At 43.3% G+C, this 18,394-nt stretch overlaps 2 protein-coding genes across 6 annotated transcripts; both read right to left on the bottom strand.

Annotated features, from left to right (window-relative positions):
• Nucleotides 1-5,807: 5,807 nt before the first annotated feature.
• On the bottom strand, nucleotides 5,808-13,826 carry LOC124191265 (zinc finger matrin-type protein 5-like). 5 transcript variants are annotated; one of them, XM_046584383.1, is made up of 6 exons: nucleotides 13,703-13,823; nucleotides 13,541-13,645; nucleotides 13,335-13,472; nucleotides 13,112-13,266; nucleotides 6,372-6,466; nucleotides 5,808-6,308 (listed from the first exon to the last, which is right to left on the bottom strand). In XM_046584383.1, exons 1-5 carry the CDS (start codon nucleotides 13,722-13,724, stop codon nucleotides 6,416-6,418), a joined length of 471 nt encoding a protein of 156 aa, XP_046440339.1. In that variant the 5' UTR covers nucleotides 13,725-13,823; the 3' UTR covers nucleotides 5,808-6,308; nucleotides 6,372-6,415. The 5 variants fall into 5 exon arrangements, with proteins under 5 accessions (XP_046440339.1, XP_046440338.1, XP_046440341.1 ...); XM_046584382.1 differs by having other exon boundaries at nucleotides 5,808-6,317; nucleotides 13,703-13,822; XM_046584385.1 differs by lacking the exons at nucleotides 5,808-6,308; nucleotides 6,372-6,466 and adding an exon at nucleotides 6,474-6,665.
• Nucleotides 13,827-13,895: 69 nt separating this feature from the next.
• Nucleotides 13,896-18,279, bottom strand: LOC124191266. The gene is made up of 12 exons (XM_046584386.1): nucleotides 17,945-18,279; nucleotides 17,619-17,775; nucleotides 17,323-17,404; nucleotides 17,075-17,250; nucleotides 16,895-17,008; nucleotides 16,642-16,830; nucleotides 16,445-16,577; nucleotides 16,334-16,378; nucleotides 15,295-15,419; nucleotides 15,126-15,224; nucleotides 14,529-15,062; nucleotides 13,896-14,449 (listed from the first exon to the last, which is right to left on the bottom strand). Exons 2-12 carry the CDS (start codon nucleotides 17,683-17,685, stop codon nucleotides 14,016-14,018), a joined length of 1,998 nt encoding a protein of 665 aa, XP_046440342.1. The 5' UTR covers nucleotides 17,686-17,775; nucleotides 17,945-18,279; the 3' UTR covers nucleotides 13,896-14,015.
• Between the last annotated feature and the right edge of the window lie 115 nt (nucleotides 18,280-18,394).

The raw sequence follows: 18,394 nt of genomic DNA, 5'->3' as shown, positions 1-18,394 counted from the left end.
GGAAGGACCAGCGAACTTTGTGCACACAACAGTCAGAGGCCTGGGCAAACATAATTACACACGGCACAGCAGAATATAACCTTGCTGATGATGGTAAAATAAATATAAGGATTACACCATTTTAGACAAAGCGAATCACTATAATATACATTCAGGGGGGTTTCACAAATGGCCCCCGCATTCAATAGAAAGTGACACAACCGCATATATGTCGCACAGTCCACCCAGTAGAGTGTGTCTCAAAACCGAAAGTTAACTTTGCGTCTAAATGTCAAGTCAAAGTATAATAATGACGTCGCATATCCGCTTTTCCTCTTCTAATTCGGCCGTGGCGAAGAAAGGAAAACAATTGATGCGGAAAAAGAAAAGAAATCCAGCGGAGTAGTGCTCATTAAAAAAAAAAGGAAAAAATCCCCCTATATTATGCAGAACGAGTCAAAGTGTCGATACATGTTGACAGTCCCTGGAGAAACAAGTGGCTGCTGCCTATAGATCCTCGTTGAGAAAGAGAAAAGGCGGAACTAATGCCAACGACAGACAACACTGCTAGGCAATTTGCCTGTGGCCTATTGTGTTGATAAACCTCATCATCCTTGCCAAAAAAACCCAAAAGGAGAATAATAACCTAACGATGAGGATGATATTAGACGAGCTGCACACATTTGTAAATAATAGGGCCGCCCCCCGATCATTAGCATATACGAACATCTTGTTGGCATCAAAATCATAACAGACAAAAGAAAATATACCGTAGGCTTAAACTTGAATCAATCCGTTTGTTTGGTACGCCAACTAATTTGAATATTTCGGCACATGGAAAAAATGGACAATGTGCCCGTCTCGCTAACCGACACCAACCACGAATAACGAGAACGATCACTGCAATATACTGTCTACTGTGAAGACGTAAAATTGAATGCCACCCATTTTCTTTGTCTTCATTTGATTTCGCCTTTTCTACCCCAGCCTCCGTTCCCGCTTGTTGGGCAATAATATGGGAATGAAGCCTCTGCCAACTAATGGGGGGAATATGGGATCCGGAACGACCAACTGAGTGGCAATAATCACACCCATAGACAAAATGGCCGTTGCATTTCACTATATCCCCTTTGTTTGTATTTTGTCTGAGAAATTTCGTGTGGACCGAAAAATCTAGCGGGCGAAGCCAGCACGTCCAACTGCGTGAATCATTTCGTGCGCTGGGTGTTTCCACCCTTGAAAATGGATTTGAAAATTCCAATTTTCCACTCCGCCTCCCTCCCTTCCGCCGTATACATATATCTAGCTGAAAGAGATGCATCGTCATCATCATCATCATCATATAGCGACTCGTTTCATAGACTCTCGTATAACATTTGGTGATGTGTGTGTGCTGCATGGGCCTCGCCCTTTTGTTTCCCTTTTCGCAATTGTTTATGGCTCCTTGACGCAGTTATCTTTCATGTCGTCTACTATACGCCGTGTAATATCAAAATGACAACAGCTGGTTCTCATCTCCAAATCAAAAAGAATAAAGGAGAAATATGCATAGTTTTTTTTTCATTCGTCCGTTTATTGTTTGGCCATCACAGACAAGAAAACGTTAGACGATTTCAAGTGGGCAATTTTATACATTTATTCCAAATCAAAAGCGATCAATAAGTTGATGTAGAGACGAGAGTGTCGTGTATAGACGTCACAAGGAGAGCAAGTCGATTGAATCGCCAGAATCCATGGATACGAACAAGTGGGTGGGGTCCGGATTAGATCGCCAATTGCCTCTCCCTTTTTCCTTCTTCTTCTTCACCCAACCCCCCAACGTTTCCGGATGAATGGCTGACGGTACACGCACACGCGAAGATGTTCCCTTGGAGCGGTTCCATTTACTTCTCAATCAAACGTTATCCTCTTTACTAAATCTGACTGACGCTCAGCACATCTCCATCTCCGCTCAGCACATCTTCCACCTCCTTGTGATGGAGACACGCCCGTGCGAGCGCTGGATGGCAAAGGCTAATAGAAATTGGAAATGATTTTGACTGGAAGGAGAATAAGAGAGGACTCCATTGATCCGGCGTTTGTCTCCACCTTGTCATTGGCTGACTCCGACGACAACATCCCCATCCAGCACTTTTCATCTCGGCCCATGTGTGTGTGTATTCCGGCGCGGATGACTCGTTTTGATTCCTTTGTTATATAGAATGAACACACACGCCGCGAGGAAACGTCTCGTGATTCAATCAATTCCGGTTTTCGGCATTTACGTTTAACGTCCTCTGCTGTGTGATGCCAAGCGTCTGGCTGCTGAGCTCCCAGACTTTCGAGGCGCAGCGCAGATTGACAGAGAAAATCAGAAAAAAATTTAATTAAAAAAAAAAATCTCCTTTTTGTTGTTGCTCTGCTGCTTTTCCCATTTGCATATTTCACGGTATGTGAATGTTGTTTGCTTTCTTTCTATACATATACAAACGATCGTCAATTGGACATTTTCGACACCAATCAACTGGTTTTTTCTTGTTGATTTCCTCCTCTTTTTACCTTTGCGCTTGACTTGGTTAAATTCGATCGTCGGCGGAGCTGCCGAGTCTTTGCACACGCTCGCCTCGTCGTCCATTGACGTCATTATTAACATGCAGGAGTTAGGAGAGGCAGGATGCACATTAGCGAGGAGCGAGAGACACAGGAAACGGAAGGAAGCAGGAAGAAGCGAGAGCAAAGTTTGTGCTTCTGCTCGACACTTTCAGTGCTATAGAGAGAGAGAGAATTCATTAATGAATGAAAATGTCCCGGAAAATGGGTGGAAGGGGGGACGACATTTTCAAACTTGGCGCCGAGGGAAATGTTCGTTTATAATACTACAAGAAAAGAGCATTCGTAAAAATAATAATATAAGGTTCTTTTTCCTTTTCTTTCCGATTATCGTTATTATTATCTATACTAGTGCTGCGCTTCTTCTTCTTCCATCCGGATGATGATTGGCCCCCGTGTGTACTGCTCTGGCGACGGACTAACGAGCTCTCCGCTCTGCTGTTGTTTACCGGTGCAGCGAAGAAAAGAGGAAAAAGGGGCCAACGAAGAATAACACGGAACAAATGTACATCACATGTATACCTACCTACCTACACACTTTAACTAGTATACGTGTATGTATATATACGAGGGGAAAAAGAGGAAATAAGGAGAGAGAAAGGATATGATAAAAGGAGTTTCCGGTTACCGGTCTCTGCTGGACGACACCCGAACCACGTCCATCACGCACGTTCGCCCGTCCTCTATACATATAGGAGAGGACGCTGTTTTCGTTGTTGCTCCTGTTGTTGTTGGTATGAGATTACACAAGTTGTATCTCGTATTTTTAGACTGCAATCGATATAGTTTCTCGACGTCTGTGTCCAGCCAAACAACACAAAAGCTGCTGCAAGGAAAATCTACGTTCAATATTAGACATATCAATATTGCATTAGCTGCTGCTGCTGCTGCTGCCAAGGGGGGACCACCTAATACGATGAAAACAGCTTTTTATTATTATTTTTCTACGGAACTTTGAGCTATATACTACTACTACATAACAACAAAATAGATATAGGAACATCATTATATATTAGAGAATGGGGGGAAATGTAGAGAGTGACCGTGCGATATGCAGGTTTCGTCGACAACGAACGGACTGTGAAAGTAAACGGCGTTCGAGCGTCGCGAAACCCGGACAAGCACGGCACAATTTGAAAACACACACGAAAAATTGATAACATTTCTCGTAAGTCGAAACTGGAAATCTAGATGGGTCGATCTGTGATGCTCTACATAATCCAGTTCAAGTCTGAATGCGTGAGCAGGACGCGTATAGGTATAATGTAAAACATGGGATTGAATCTTCAATAATTAATAGACATCACGAGCGGGTGGGTATAGATTTGTTTTTTTTTCTTCTTTTTCTACTAGCTGTTAATACTTTATCCAGGGCTTGTAATCTATTAAAAATGATCTAGTCTAAATATAGGTTGTTTCGAATCGCCACTTTCCCGCGTTTGTCGTCACTAGAGTGCCTTTTTTAAATTGAATTTGAATTAAGATTTTAAAATCGCCCGGCTCCACAAGCTGCTGGAAACTGTGAAAAAGCGAAACCCAAAGTTGCTGTTACTACCTGGTGGTTGGCGATGATTTCCGCGAAGAGCGTGAGAAGAGAGTGGCGTGAGTTTGCGTGTTAGTTCCAGGACACCGGAAACTTGTCGATTTTGCAATGAGGAATGAAAACGTGACGAGTGGCTGCTGTCGATTATTAGAAGACTCGCCAAATGTCGATCCACCTGCAATGACGTGGGGGGGGGGGGGGAGCGGGAGGAAGAAGAAGAAGAAGACCCGGAAACTGCCGCTGCCGCTGTTCGACTGCGTTCTCCCTCCGCTGGAAACGTTCAATTTGAACCTTTTGCGGGTCCACAGGGGCCCCTGCTGCTGCCTCCTGGATGGACTCCGTGTCGTTTCACAGTTCCACAAAGAAAGGGGAAGGCAGAGGCAGAATATATACACGTCAGAGGGGTGGTGGGGTGGGTGGGATGATGACAGTTGGGGTGGTAGAGAGGACGGTCGGCGTTTGCGCAACTCACGCCCTGTGCCCGCTCGCTTGTTGATGCCCATCATCCACTTCCTCTTCTATACATCCTCTCTTTTTTTTCCTTCTCCCCTCCTCTCCGTGTTGTTCCTGTTGCTCCTGGATATGCCACCCCTCCTTTTTCCTCAATCTCCTCTTGTGTCTCTTTTGTTTCCTCCCACCCACCAACTTTTTTTTTTACTTTTTATTTTTTCAAAAACATTTTGATTTCCTTTTGTTTTCATTTCCCTCTCGACAGTTTTCTTTTCCTCCCCTTCGATTTCTTTTCTTTCATTTTTTAATGAAACCCCCCGGCAATCGGATCGCAGTTTGTTTGGCCCAGTTCATCTCTCTCCAAATAAGCGGCTCACGTCCATCACAAAAGCGATGGCCAATCACGATTTGTAATTAAGCTGATGTGTTGCGCGGCTCTCGACATATAATCAAACCTGGTCAAGGTGTTTTGGAAAGAGAATCATTTCAGATTTGTCCACGACGTGTCCAGGCGTATAAGATGGGCGATTGGTCACGGCGCTGCGTGATGATGAAAAAAGCCGGGCCTTTTTCATATTACGCGATCTGACGGGCATTATTCGAACGCTGCCCCCCCATTCTGCGATGCGAAAAAATCATTCGTCAGACATCACAGAGTTTTCGAGCGTGTCCAGCTGCTGCTGTTGCTGCTCCTGGGCTGTTGCACCCACCGAATAACAATTACTCTTATTCTCCGCATATTATATACAGAAGAGGAGAGAGACGTTGATGAATTACACAACACCCAGCCGGTGATCTATAAAAGGAAGGTGGTCGAAATATTTGATTGGACGTGGACCTGATTTGTATTCGATCAAAGGCGGGAAACAACTTTTTTTAAATGTAATGCGCACCTTGTAATCGATTTGCCGATTGAATGACATAATAAGACGGTGGCGAATAGTAGTATTGCGTCAACAGCAGAAGAAGGAGGTTCCGTGTATGCCCCGCCATCATTTCGGTGGAACTTTTTTTCTGTTTTTCTTTCTATTATTCGACTGTGCTGCACAGGTGAAGACAGGCCCAGGGTCTGGCGGCTTCATTATGTCGGATGACGCACACGGTTCATTAAGAGCGTGAATTCCTTTTGATATCATTCGTCCCCCCCCCCCCCCCCCTACACCGCGCTCCAGCTGGGCCAGCACAATGCGGATGCTAATAACAAGACAATATCAAAGAGACGTGGTGCAAACAACCAACCAAAAAACTCTATTACAGTTTGTTTATTTTTCTTTAAAAAAATGAAATAAAATAAAAGTCTAAGGTGCATCTCCAGAGCAGCAGCCAGGAGCAGCCAGGAGCCAGGAGCAGCCAGGAGCAGCCAGGAGCCGGCGCCCGAGCGTCTCTTGTCTTTGTGTGAGCGTGTGGCACCACGACCGGGAGAGAAGAAAAACGGGAGGCTGCTCAAGCTCCTGAGATGATGGTGGTTCGTCGATCAATACGCCAAGGAACTAGCGTTGAGGGTAATAGGATAGACCGCGGCAACGACTGCAGCAGGCGCTACAGGCTCCTAGTAGCTCCTCATGTTCACTCCGCCGCTGCGTAGTAGTACTATAGGGTAGTAGTACTATAGTGCAGCTAAGAAATGGAGCGCTCGAATGACAGACTCGGCTCCTGATATGCCTTTTCGCTAGTCGCGCAGAATGAACTCGGACGCGGTTAGAATCGAATGCGCCATCCTTCCAGAATAGCCGGTCCACCTCCAATCCTAGCCAAACTGTTTAGAGATTATGTTGACTGATCATTATTTTTAAATATAACCACCACTAACCTGCGTTCTATTAGTCATTGCCAATATTCCAACTTCACAGATCATCACGACGTAGATTTCAATTCTTCCATCTTCTCCTCGTTTATGACGTGCACCTATAAATAGAGCCAGGCAAGAGCAAAGTAGTAGTCGACGTGTGGTTTACATGAGAAAAGATGTTACAGGTTCTCTGGGCGCGTTGGATCGATATCATCGAGACGATAAAAGGCGGGAGGAGGGAAAACGTGTACGAGGATTTTCGGGGGTCCCACCACCTCCTGTGTGTGCCGTTTGTCTCACTCCTCAGATGCTCCTCTTTTTATTTTTTTTTTGGTTCGTGCATAGTGTCACCGGTGAGTTGTGCCGGAATGTAACGTAATGAAATGGGTCACGCACGCGTTCCCCACATGCGACCGAAATGAAAAAAAAAAAGAGACACCCTCAAAAAAAAAGGGGTTAGTTAACCTCTTACGTGTTAAAACGTAGCAGACCAGATCCTCCTGTACTACTACGTATCTGTGCAACATTGGCGAGTGAAATATATCGTGGAAACCGTTTCCCCCCTCAGCTGCGGGGGGGAATAATAATAATATACTCCGCACGGGTTCAATCTGTCCTATATGTACACGACTGGCTGGTCGATCAGGCTGTCACCGGACAATCCGATTAAATAGCCATAAATATAGTAGTACACGGGTGGACGCGGGATCGAGCACACAAAGTGCCGTAACATGACCAGCAGAGACTCTTGCTGCAAACGGAAAATGAATAAAACCCCAAAGTGATTTTCAAACAGTCCGGGTGAAATTGCCGTGCGCAGTGGGGACGAATTACGCACACACACGTCTTCCGCATATTATTGTCATCCAGCTATTCGCTCAGATTGTCCGGAATATAGTCTACAATACTATTGGCACATCAATTGAATAATAATACAGTATAGTACAGGAGAGAGGGGGGGGGGGGATATACGTTTGTTGCGTGGACTATGTGTGAAATAAAAGACGTGGATGGATGAGTTGAATCAATGGCCAGTCCAGGAAAAAATGAGGAAAAAATTTTTAAAAAAATGGAAATAAGAAATGGGCATGGGTGTGGGATTCGCTGGTCCGCCCGGAAGTCAACTGTACGAAACGTTGTCATGGTTCTCCCTTTTTTTAATTTTCGGTTGGGGACACAGCCGGACAGAATGAAGAAGAAGAATGGATGGATTCCTGCTGGATTGGGCTGTGATCATCCGTGGCTTAGTTAACCATCATCAACCGAGTTGTGCAGTGGGTGAGAGAGAAAGTATCACACGCATATCAATTGAGCTCCCCCCCAACGCTCGACCTGGGCAATGCACAACAGCATCCGGATGGGTGTGGATAACGTTTGTTTATGTGATCCCGCCACCTCGTTTTATGACATGCACCTCAACTCTCATCCGCGATAGGCAATCGAGACTCTCTAGTCTACTGTATCCTCCCTTTACACACCAGCAGACGTCAGGTAACAACTCTCTCTCCCCCCCAAATGACAACAGAATATGTTGGTATAGCTCTATACACGTTAATGATGATGATGACCTGGATGTGTCGACTTCCATTAGATATTATTCCCCTCCCAATTTTCATTCAAACAGGCTTATAATTATTTCGGCGAAGGGGGGGGGGACAACTTTTTTCGTTTCAAAAAGGATCGCCGTTAATCTTTTTACATCTACAAATGAGGATCTCGGGAGAAATTGTTGCGCAGTAGTGGAATAACAAGGCCAATTCGTGTTGTTGTACGACGATGTTGTTGCGATAATATTAGAAGATGGGCTCTTATCAATTAAGGATCTACGGATCTCTAGACGGCTGTTTTTATTGGAGTCGAGACGTTTGCGTCATTAATACACGGCCGGCTGTGTCTAGTATATGGCGTATAAGGCGTCTTATTATATTCCCAGGTTAGTATTGCTCCAACTAGTTGATTTGTCACGCACTTTTTTCCCCCCAATTGCTATCACTTTTACGGGAAAGTGAATAGAATTTAATCGTGATTATAACCGGATGACAATCGTTAGAAAATCTACGGTGCCAACAAACAATCGAGTCGACCGCACAATAGACGCAACGGTAAACTGAGACTGGCCTCTCCATCAAACTCATCAGTCATCAACAGCCGACGACTTGATCGCGTCATCATCTAATACTACTACTACTACAACTTCCGTTCATCTCTCTCCCCGTCTAGCTGCTGCGTATATTTGCATTATGAGTTTGCTGCGCTGGCTGTCACAACAATATGACCCACCCCTTTCCAGCCCCTTAACACGTTCCTCTCGGTGATCGTTCGTCGCATCAATCAAAACAACCGGTTTTCCAAATTATGATTTGAAAATTGGCTCGCCCGGTGCTTCTATTTGCACAGCTCCCTCCCATTTTTTTAAATTCCAAAATGAATTGCATCAAACTGGGGGGAATAAAAATCAATCAAAGCAGATACTATCTAGTTTAGTAGCGAATGGAAAGAAAAAGAATCTTTGCGTACAGCACATTTAGAGTTACATATGGGAGCAGCATATTGACATTTGTCTGTTGATCCTGCTGTGAAATATAGAAAGGCTATAAAGGCAAGTGCAGCATGTATCTAGGAGACGGAGGAAAACTCACAGTCGTTCTGGCTACATATATCCTCTCTGTCGATACACATAAAATACAAAGTAGGTGAATTCGATTCAAGAAAAAGCCAATATTGGCTCAAGATTTTTAGATGTAGACACACACACAGCCGGTCGGGCGTGTTTCTTTCTCTACAGTTTGATTCTTTGTTTGAGTTTTAAAAAAGTAATAATAAAAAAAAGATCCTGCCAAGGGAGAGGAGACGAAACAAGCTCAATTTTTGTTGGTATCGATCTTGCTGATCTCGACGTGGGGAAACGCGTCTGCCAAAGCGGCAGCCCAGCCCAGCAAGTTGGTGGGGTCGGTCGCCGTCCCGAGACGTCGGCGGCCAAGGTTTTCATTGTACTCTTCGACCTATTAAGATGATGTGAGGGGAACTTGTCTGACCCATCTGTGCCGCGCCCGTTTCATTATCAAACCGCGCCACTTTATCTATCGCACCGGAGCCGCACAGATATTGAGAGCTGCATCAACTATCTATGCGCGTACGTATGTGCTGTGCACTTGACTCTATTGTATTAGATGCTCTCCCGACTATTAGCTTATAATTACACGGCAGGAGCAGAAGCAGTCCCGGCAATAAGTTGTTTGATCTCGACGGGGGGTGGGTATTCACAAAAGCCAACGGGGCTGCTGCTGCTGCTAGAACGTGCAAGGCGCAACCGGGAGGGGTTTTTCCCTATTATATAAAGCGCAGGCTCCATCATCAACTCTCTCTCTCTCTCTCTATCGCTCCTTGCGATTCTCTCTCCAACGCGCGACGCTTCAAAATGAGGAAGGACGTCAGTAACAGCAGCCTCCAACCCCTAGGCCCGGCTATATCATCCAACTCATTTCAAATGTGCCGCGCGTTTATCAATGCCAATATTAACCTTGATTTAATTGACTTGTCTAGAAACTGCCACCCATTTTCCATTATCGGACCGTTTCTATCATTCGCAAATGTTGACTCACAACCCAGTCTCCTCCGTGAATACACAAGGCAACTGCTCTTTATGATCCCTCAATTCCGCCCGAAATTTCACCTCATTATTGTTGTTGTTGTTGTGTACGGCCATTTCGCCCTATGGGGGTAAGGAGAAGGTGGTGCCCGGGTTATCTACGTGAACCGAGCAGGGGGGAGAGAGAGTTGATGGCTGGCGGGTTTGATGCGGATCGACCGGATGATGGACAGACACAACAAGAGACGGACACTTGCTGCGCTGATGCAACATCCACGACAACCCGCGACCATTTTCCATTTTCCCAACATCTCCGGAAATCTGTTTCGGAGGTTCCGACTCGTGACGATTTCTCGGGTGCCTTCAAGAGGATAAGACGGGCCACTATATAGTAATACGCGCGCACAGGAGGCTGCAGGCTATTATGAGGTGGGTGTGTGTCTCTCTCTCTGTGTATAGTCGGAGAAGAGAGAGAGAGAGATTTGGGGATGAACTGAGGGGAAAATTGGGTTGCTGGTTGTTATAGGTTTTGGCTGTACATAAACGAGCAAGGGGATTGGACGCCGGGAATATAATTGAAGTTGCGGAAGCAGGACGACACGTCTCGTATACGTGAGCAGCACCAACGCGCCGCACACTGCTGAGCACATAAAGATAATTGAAAACGGATGAATACAAAATCCCCCAAAAGAAGAAGAAGAAAAATATACTATATAGTCTGGCGCATCCTAATCATCCGAGACCATATATAATATCTCCTAGAGGCAGATTTCTTAAAAAAAAAAGAATATCATATAATTCAAAAGTGAGGGGGAATAAAGAAGAAGAGATAAAAATAGACTGTCGTCCTCCCTCCCCCCTATTTCTGTACAACATTTCTAATAATATGTAAGAGGAAATAATAGGGTTATGATCGAGCTAGCGAAATAGTATATAAACCCTTGCGAACGCGGAGCTGAGCAAGGCCAGCTCGCCAGCTGATGGGATAAACCGGTTAAGTAGCTTTGGCTACATAAAGGACGCCCAGTTGTTGCTGCTGCAGCAGCACCAACAGGAGGAGGGCGAATTCAATTCTCTTCACTCGATCAATCCACAAACAGATTTGCTTCTTCAGCAGCAGGAAAAACGGGAAAAAGCTACAGTACACACATCTCTACCAGTGCCGTCGTCCGCTTTGACTGCTGAGTGGGGCGAATAAAATCAACCGACCCCCCTTCTTCTTCCACCATCTCGTTCATCGATCGGTTTTATATTGTATTCCCGACGAGCGGACGGACGCCAACCAACGACGAGAAAGAACGTTCAACCCGGAATTTGATTGCTACGACGCTCTCACTTGATTGGACACTTTTTTTTTTCTTCTTTCTACTTTCTAGTTTCGATTAAAAAGTCGAGTTGATTTCCAGGCCATCAACCGTTTGATAGTTGAACGCATTTCGCCCGAATTAACAAATGAATAATACAGCCAAGAGTTCTCGACGTCGGACTTGTCCACACGAGGTTACTGTATAGTTTCCTGTTGGTTTCCTATATAATCCCAGTCGTGAATATATATAGGAAACATCGTCCATTATGTAGGACAAGCCGTTTTATCAATTCGAGTTCTCGGTAAATACAGCAGGAAGTTGGGACCAGGGCAATATAGGAATCGCTTTTTTAACCACAACAACAAGTGGATCACGTGACCGACATTTGTCTTCGATAGGAACAAAATGTCTCGAATCATCATCCACTTTTGGGCGGAAGAAATTGCTCGGTCGTTGTATCAGAGTGGACGAGTGTTTGCGCCCATGACATGAACAAGGAGATATTATACAAAGTAGGTCGACATCCCTCGACGGCGGCAGGTTGTTGTTCCGCCAGGACAATCACCAAATAGCTCTACAAGTTATTTGCCTTCCAATACAACATTTGTGTTTGTTTGTTTGTTTGTTTGACCTCGCCCAGTCAATATCTAGCTCCGTCCTCAATAGATCCCCCATCTTGAAAGAAGCTGACTGCTGCTGGAGGAAAACGTAATATCTATTTGCCGTGTCTATTTGACTGGGGATCAAATGGTAAAAGAGACTTTTGCTATACGGCGAACAACCGGCTCCTTTCATCATCATCTAACGCGTTATACTATACCATCATTTCCATATTGCTTTTCTTGCGTAATGCACAACTTCCCACCCATCCGCCGCCTACCCAATAGGTACCTAGTAGATAAAAGGAAGGCGTACATATGAGAAGAACTATATTTGCTGCTGCTGCTGCTGTTCGGGTCCGTCCATTATTCCGGGCAGGGCCGACCCACCTTTGTAATCAAACTCTCTGTGTTACCCAAGTGTAGTCTAGCTCAGCTCTTTACGCTACAAAGCAACAGCACAATGAGAATAGGAGGAGGAAGCAGCAAAGATGGCAGCAGTCCCCCCCCTTATTTCCATTAGCGCTGGAATCAAAAGCCAACGGGAAGAAGCGAATGCGGAGTCAGAGAGACTATATGGCAACCGAACGACAAAGTGGGCAGGCGAGGGAATACAACAACGCGAACGTTGACCAAATTAGCGCGACGACGACGACGTTGTTGTGTGTTCCGTGTACACTGTACAGAAACGAACAATATCACCGCTACTGCAAATGTCTAGCTACGTACTATTCCGTTACGAGGAGAAAATTCACTTTTGAAATTGACATTTTCAACGATGAAGAAAAAAGACGGTCCCCCCCTTTCATCACGGCTGCACTTAGCAACGGAGAGCAGGCACAAACGACTAATAACTAAATAGACGTAGCAGTAAGACATACACTCTCCATCGTGATTGAGTTGATGTCATAATTACATATAGCGTGGCTTAATGAAATTATGACCCCTCGGGCATCATAATAACATTTCGACGCATGACTTGATTTCCCCCCAAAGATAAAGAGGAACAGCTAGTTGCACTAGAACGTCATCGTGAACGTATTTTAACCAGCACATGAGAGCGGAATGCTCGGCAGGAGATGAAAAGGGACGCAACGCAAAATCAGTTAAAAACTGAAAATTTTGTTACACGACAAAAAAATGTTTTTTTCCCAACTTTGATTCCTCTTTTCCCCAAAACGTTTCGTGAGATTATAATCGGGGAGAGGGGGGGGGATATATCTACAAAATCATCATGCAAAATCAACATGAAACATCAGGACTTACATTTTCAAATGGTGCCCATAAACTTGATTTATCAGATGCCATTTCTTTCTCCCTCACCAACTGTTCAACCTTCTTCACAAAATCATCTATTGGTGGCTGATCCTTTTTCAGCAACTGACTCGGAAACTTAATGCAGGCCGTCTCCTCCATTTCAGCTAGATATAATATACGCTACATTGAGTGGTTGTTCATTTATACACAACAATAAATGGGCTGGGGTCACCTGCGTATCTCAGATGATCTATTTCGTGTGGCAATAGATGGGAGAACCTGCAATCATCTCCAAACTTGCATGGGATTCCTTGCAAATATCTTCTGCAAGGTGTTTTCTGCAGCTCTTGAGCTAGCTTTGTTCTAGAATCTTTTTATTTTCAATTTGAGAGTAATAAGTTGGGGTTCTCTTCCCTTTCATTCAATAAGTCATGTTACCTGTAAACTGTTTGAAATGTGCTTCTTTCATTCTCTGATGAACGAGGCCAAGGTTGTGTTTTTTCCGACCTTCTTTACCGTCAGGAAACGAAGCATCGCAATAATCTATTATTAAAAGTAATAAATAATATATCTTAATAAAGTATTGTAATTATAATCTACCACAATAATATTTCTTTCCCATTATTATCAAGTTAATTCTAGATCCACACAAATTAAAATTGGTTTCAAATCAAGATTCAAGACGTTGTGAAAACCGACTAGGACCGATATTTACTAATATTTACTACACGGCTGCCATCTAGCGTAGAGGGAAGGACAACTATTAGAATTTATTTAGACAGTAAAAAGAAAAAAGTATACAAGCGCGTATATTCCACAAAAAGACAAAAAACTGTATTGAAAATACCGGATTATAAAGTCACTTTCCTCACTTCTTTTGAAATCATATTGTATCAAAAAAAAAGTGTCTTATTTAATCGTCAACGAGTCCGGCATAAATAAGATTCAGCGCTGCTTCGACGTCACCATTGGTAGCTTGCAAAGCTCTCAAACTGAGGCTATCGTCGGTGATTCCGTACTCACGCATCTGAGGCAGGAAGCGATCAAACTGTTCCCGCAGACGGGCATCATCGTTGCCACGACGAGATTCAGCTCCGGTGGTAACGGTACTTGTGTCACTACTAGCCACACTTGATGCAGTATTACTGTTGTTAGGTCTTCCTCCCATCTGAGTCATGGCTTGCAAAAGAGCTGAAGTGAACATTTCAGGAGTCAAGCCATTGTTGGAACTACTTCTGTCCCGGGAATTTGATTGCTCAAGTCGAGGCGATTGTTGTTGAGGTGCTCCTGGTGAAAGAGATGGTTGCTGAGGTTGTTGCGATGATGTACTGGTTGACGGCGAGGGTTCTGTACAGTTTAGTTAAAAAAAAAAAAAACGTTTATAGCTGGCATCCGGACAAAAATGTAATAAAATATTTAAACGTACGGCGAATGCTGTTTTGGGCAATTGCAAAGTTTAAAGCAGCGGCTAGTTGAGCTGGTGTGAGTCCAGGGTTATTGATAGCTGCTTGAGCCGATCGATTAGCCGGTTGACTGGTACTGGGTTGCTGCGGCTGATCTTCGTCCATAATATCGTCCTCTAAATCTGCACCAAGAGATCTAGCTAGCCAGCCAGCACTGTTTGATCTTCGCCTTTGATTACCACCAGGGACTAGAGACTCTGACACAGAAGTCATCATGCGGCTCGCGGCATCAACAAGGGCTGGATGCTTTTCCACAAGGACTTGGACAATTTTTGGATCAGCAAGGTGCAAAAGCAGTTCCCAATCTTGAAGCATAGAAAGAGCTATTTCATCTTCAGCCAGTCCTGGCACTGTTTCCACAAGGGTCTGAATGTTTTCAGGTTTAGCACAATTCTGGAGAGTTTGCCGAAAATTGGGATTCGTCACTGCAGCCCTGAATGCCAAAAATAATTGATGCTGTTCAACTGCATTCAATTTTTTGGCTTGAATCTTCTCAACTATTATAAAAATGTAGTTAATTTTGGAGATAAGACAATAACTCTATAACTTGCAGTGTTTACCTGGCTTCACAACGGTAGCATAAAACATTTTAATGTCCACATTTTCCAATGTATTCAACGTAGTTTCATCCTTTAGAGGCCTGCAGGAGTAGATGAGCTCTAAAGAAATACAATTTAATTACATAATGAATTATATAAATCTATTCACATTTTCTAAATGAAGATTTACCCAGCTGACATTGGCTGTCAAGTCCTGCCTTCAGTAATATATCCTTCTTCAAATCTGCCACTGATAAATCACCTGAAACATTTTCCAACTGCAGAAAAGCTCTCTCTGTAGGGCTTCGCCTAACACTTACTGTTACGTTCAACATTTTAATTTCCAAGATATGTAGATAAACCCAAAAGATTTGTTATCAATATCGAAACAAACCAACAAACTGCATGTAGTCAATCTTCGGTAATCAAGGTCCTAGCAGTTTAATGGTCTGCGGGTAGATGGCTCTGTAACCCGTACTGAATAAACACGAATTCCGAATAATGGGACCTTGATTTTTACAATGATTTTCCAAATGAAATTCAGACGAACCAACAGTATTACAGTACCATGGCCATGTACAGTACCAACAGATACAGTATTTATCCAACATTCCAAAGTTAAAAGGATCTGGATATAATTGCGATGGCACGACCGAGACAACATTCGATAATACCCAATCATAAATCAGTTGAAGCATCGCTGTCGGAAGGTTTAATAATGCAATCACATCGAAGAAGAGTTGTGTATTTAAGAAAAAACACCAACTAGTTGAATCATTTTAAATTAGGATCGCACAACTGTTAGAGGAGAGAATAAAGAGGTATTGGGCAAGATGAGGAAAGAGGAACGTGAAGTTAGGAAAACTTCATTTAAGAAGACCATTGAAAAGAAATTAAATTTTTTTTTTTCATTTCTCCTAAATCTTTCCCTCCAAATAACAGTCATGCCAAACTAGTTAACTTGTTTTTAAATTTCAAAAAGAGATTAGTAATTATTATAGCTTAGGTATCCGAGTAAAAATCGGCAATCTAGTTTTTAGACCTCTTTGCACAAACTACACAGGGATTACGTTTTCTTCTGACTGACAAAAAGAAATAAAAAAAAAAAACATGAAAATTGCTATGGGATAATTCTGACAACTGGTAAAACACACGAAATGGCGTTGTTGTCTTTTTTTTCAACAAATCCTACATGCAAGGCAGAAGCCACTGTCTTTTTTTAAATTTACTTGCGGTTGCGAACTTCAGAGTCTTTTGCGTTACTAGCGTGTTTCCTGTTTAAATAAAATTTGAGTTAATTAAGTACAATCCAGAAAAAGAGCTAATCAAAAATGGTTTACGTGTTGTTTTGCTCATTGTCTGACTCGTCGAATTGTTTCTTGTTTCGACGCTTTTCACAGACGAAGATGACAGCACACAGAACAATCACCTCAACGCAGATGCCCAGGAATGGCCAAAGTGCGGCATATTTATCTATGAGAACAAACCCATAGGTGAAGCATGTAAGGTAAGTTATAGAAAAGGAATGTTTAGCTACCAATAACACGGATCAATGTGGTGCCGTTGTGGTTGCCGAGATCGTTGGAAGCGCGGCACATGTAGTTATCGCGATCTTCAATTTTAATTTCTTTGATCACCAACGTGCCGTTGACGATTTCTTCGTTGTTGGGTTCGAACATGAAATGACCGTCGGCGGGCAGGGTCTCCCATTCACCCTCGTTGGCTTCTACAGCCATTAGAAAAATTAAGATTTACAAAACAAGGACAGCGAATAAATTTGAAATTCAAACCTCGGAGCCATTCGATGCTTGGGGTGGGATAACCGTACACAAGGCATGGTAAGCGGAAGTTCTCTCCTTCAACAATGTTGAACGATTGGGCCATGGCTGCGACAATTGGCTCCACTGTTAACGAATACATTTGTTACATAAACTACCTCGTCCGAGAATAGAATAGTTAATTTGACTTACTGGCCACACGGAAGTCAGTGGCAGCCTTGCCCATGCCCTCGCAAGTATAACTGCCAATATCACCAATTTTGGGTTTGGTGATTTTCAACTCGTGAACGCCATTTACTTTGGTCATTATCAATTTGCTCATTTCATGCGATGATTCCCTGTCTTCCAATTTCGTGCCATTTTTAAACCTGAATTGCACAGTAAGAAAATTAATTGCATTTTTACAATTAGAATTCGAAAAAAATAACTAACGAACATACCATGATACACTATCATCAGGCAGAGTGCAATTCAAGATAAGCTCGGCTTGCCCATACTTGAACCCAGTTTCAACCACCTCACCTATGGTAAAGTCCATAGATTAAAATGTGTTACATTTTACAACGGCATAATGCAAGAAAATGAAAAACAATAATAAAATGGCCCAAACAAAAGAATTAGCGCAATAAATTGCTTAAGGTCTAGCGGATTGAAGCATAGCTATTGTCGGCATAAAGGCTCTAACTAATAGACGTCAGCGTAACTTGATATATATGCATTGTGCACATGTGTGTACCACTGAGGACCAGAATTAGATGCCCGTGGGAAGATAATTCGTTACAACGATAAGAACCGGCGTGCATGGGCTGAGTCTTACTGACACTCAAGATCGACACCAAGGCGGACTCTGCCTCAAGGAAGTCATCCTCAATGGTATATCCTATCTCGCCGGTCTATCGATCACAAAACCATTGCAGAGACACAGAGTAGAAAATAGAAAAATAGAAGAGAGATTACAAAGTCTGCGAGGACTTTGAAATAGGGTGGATTAAAATTTTAACAAACTACTTTGTAAGTCCAACCACTACAATAAAAAGAAGTAGAAAAGCTAGGTTAAGTAACCAGTGATAAATCAAGCGGCTCGTTGTTATTTGTCCATTGCAAAACGTAGGGTTCATGCAAAGGAATCTTGCAGACAATTCTCAAAGGGCTATCCTTTTCCACCCAGGTTTCGCCTTCGTAAACCGGATCGGATAGCGACGCTTCTGAGTTATTTCGTCATCATTATAATAACACATTAGAGCGGCAGCGTGCAACATATAACAATGATGAAATTAAAATGAGAACCCTTGAATTAATTATGATAGGGATGAGGAATTCTCAATTTAACGAAACGTTTTGAATACGATGCGTTAAAAGGTGTGTTCCACCTCAAAATGGCTTTTCTTTCAGTTGATAGATAGTTTTACATGCATCACTGGTTTCAAAATGATTTTAGTTTTCACAAACAGATAGCACTTTCTCACCCGATACAAGCTGCAGCAGAGCAACGCAGATACACAAGATGAATCG

This window comes from Daphnia pulex, chromosome 3, assembly GCF_021134715.1.
Source record: "Daphnia pulex isolate KAP4 chromosome 3, ASM2113471v1".
In the NCBI taxonomy this organism is placed as follows: Eukaryota; Metazoa; Arthropoda; class Branchiopoda; order Diplostraca; family Daphniidae; genus Daphnia; species Daphnia pulex.
This window is presented reverse-complemented; position numbering and strand designations above follow the sequence as displayed.

Bases quoted from the DNA above. Each gene is read 5' to 3' on its own strand.
- LOC124191265 (XM_046584381.1), bottom strand. From the start codon at position 13,724: ATGGGAAAGAAATATTATTGTG. The intron at 13,646-13,702 runs GTAGATTATAAT...TTTTAATAATAG, and splicing joins GGGAAAGAAATATTATTGTG to ATTATTGCGATGCTTCGTTT. The intron at 13,267-13,334 runs GTGACCCCAGCC...TATTATATCTAG, and splicing joins AGATCATCTGAGATACGCAG to CTGAAATGGAGGAGACGGCC.
- LOC124191266 (XM_046584386.1), bottom strand. From the start codon at position 17,685: ATGCACGCCGGTTCTTATCGTTGTAACGAATTATCTTCCCACGGGCAT. The intron at 15,063-15,125 runs GTAAACACTGCA...TTTTTATAATAG, and splicing joins TGCTACCGTTGTGAAGCCAG to TTGAGAAGATTCAAGCCAAA. The intron at 14,450-14,528 runs GTACGTTTAAAT...TAAACTGTACAG, and splicing joins TGCCCAAAACAGCATTCGCC to AACCCTCGCCGTCAACCAGT.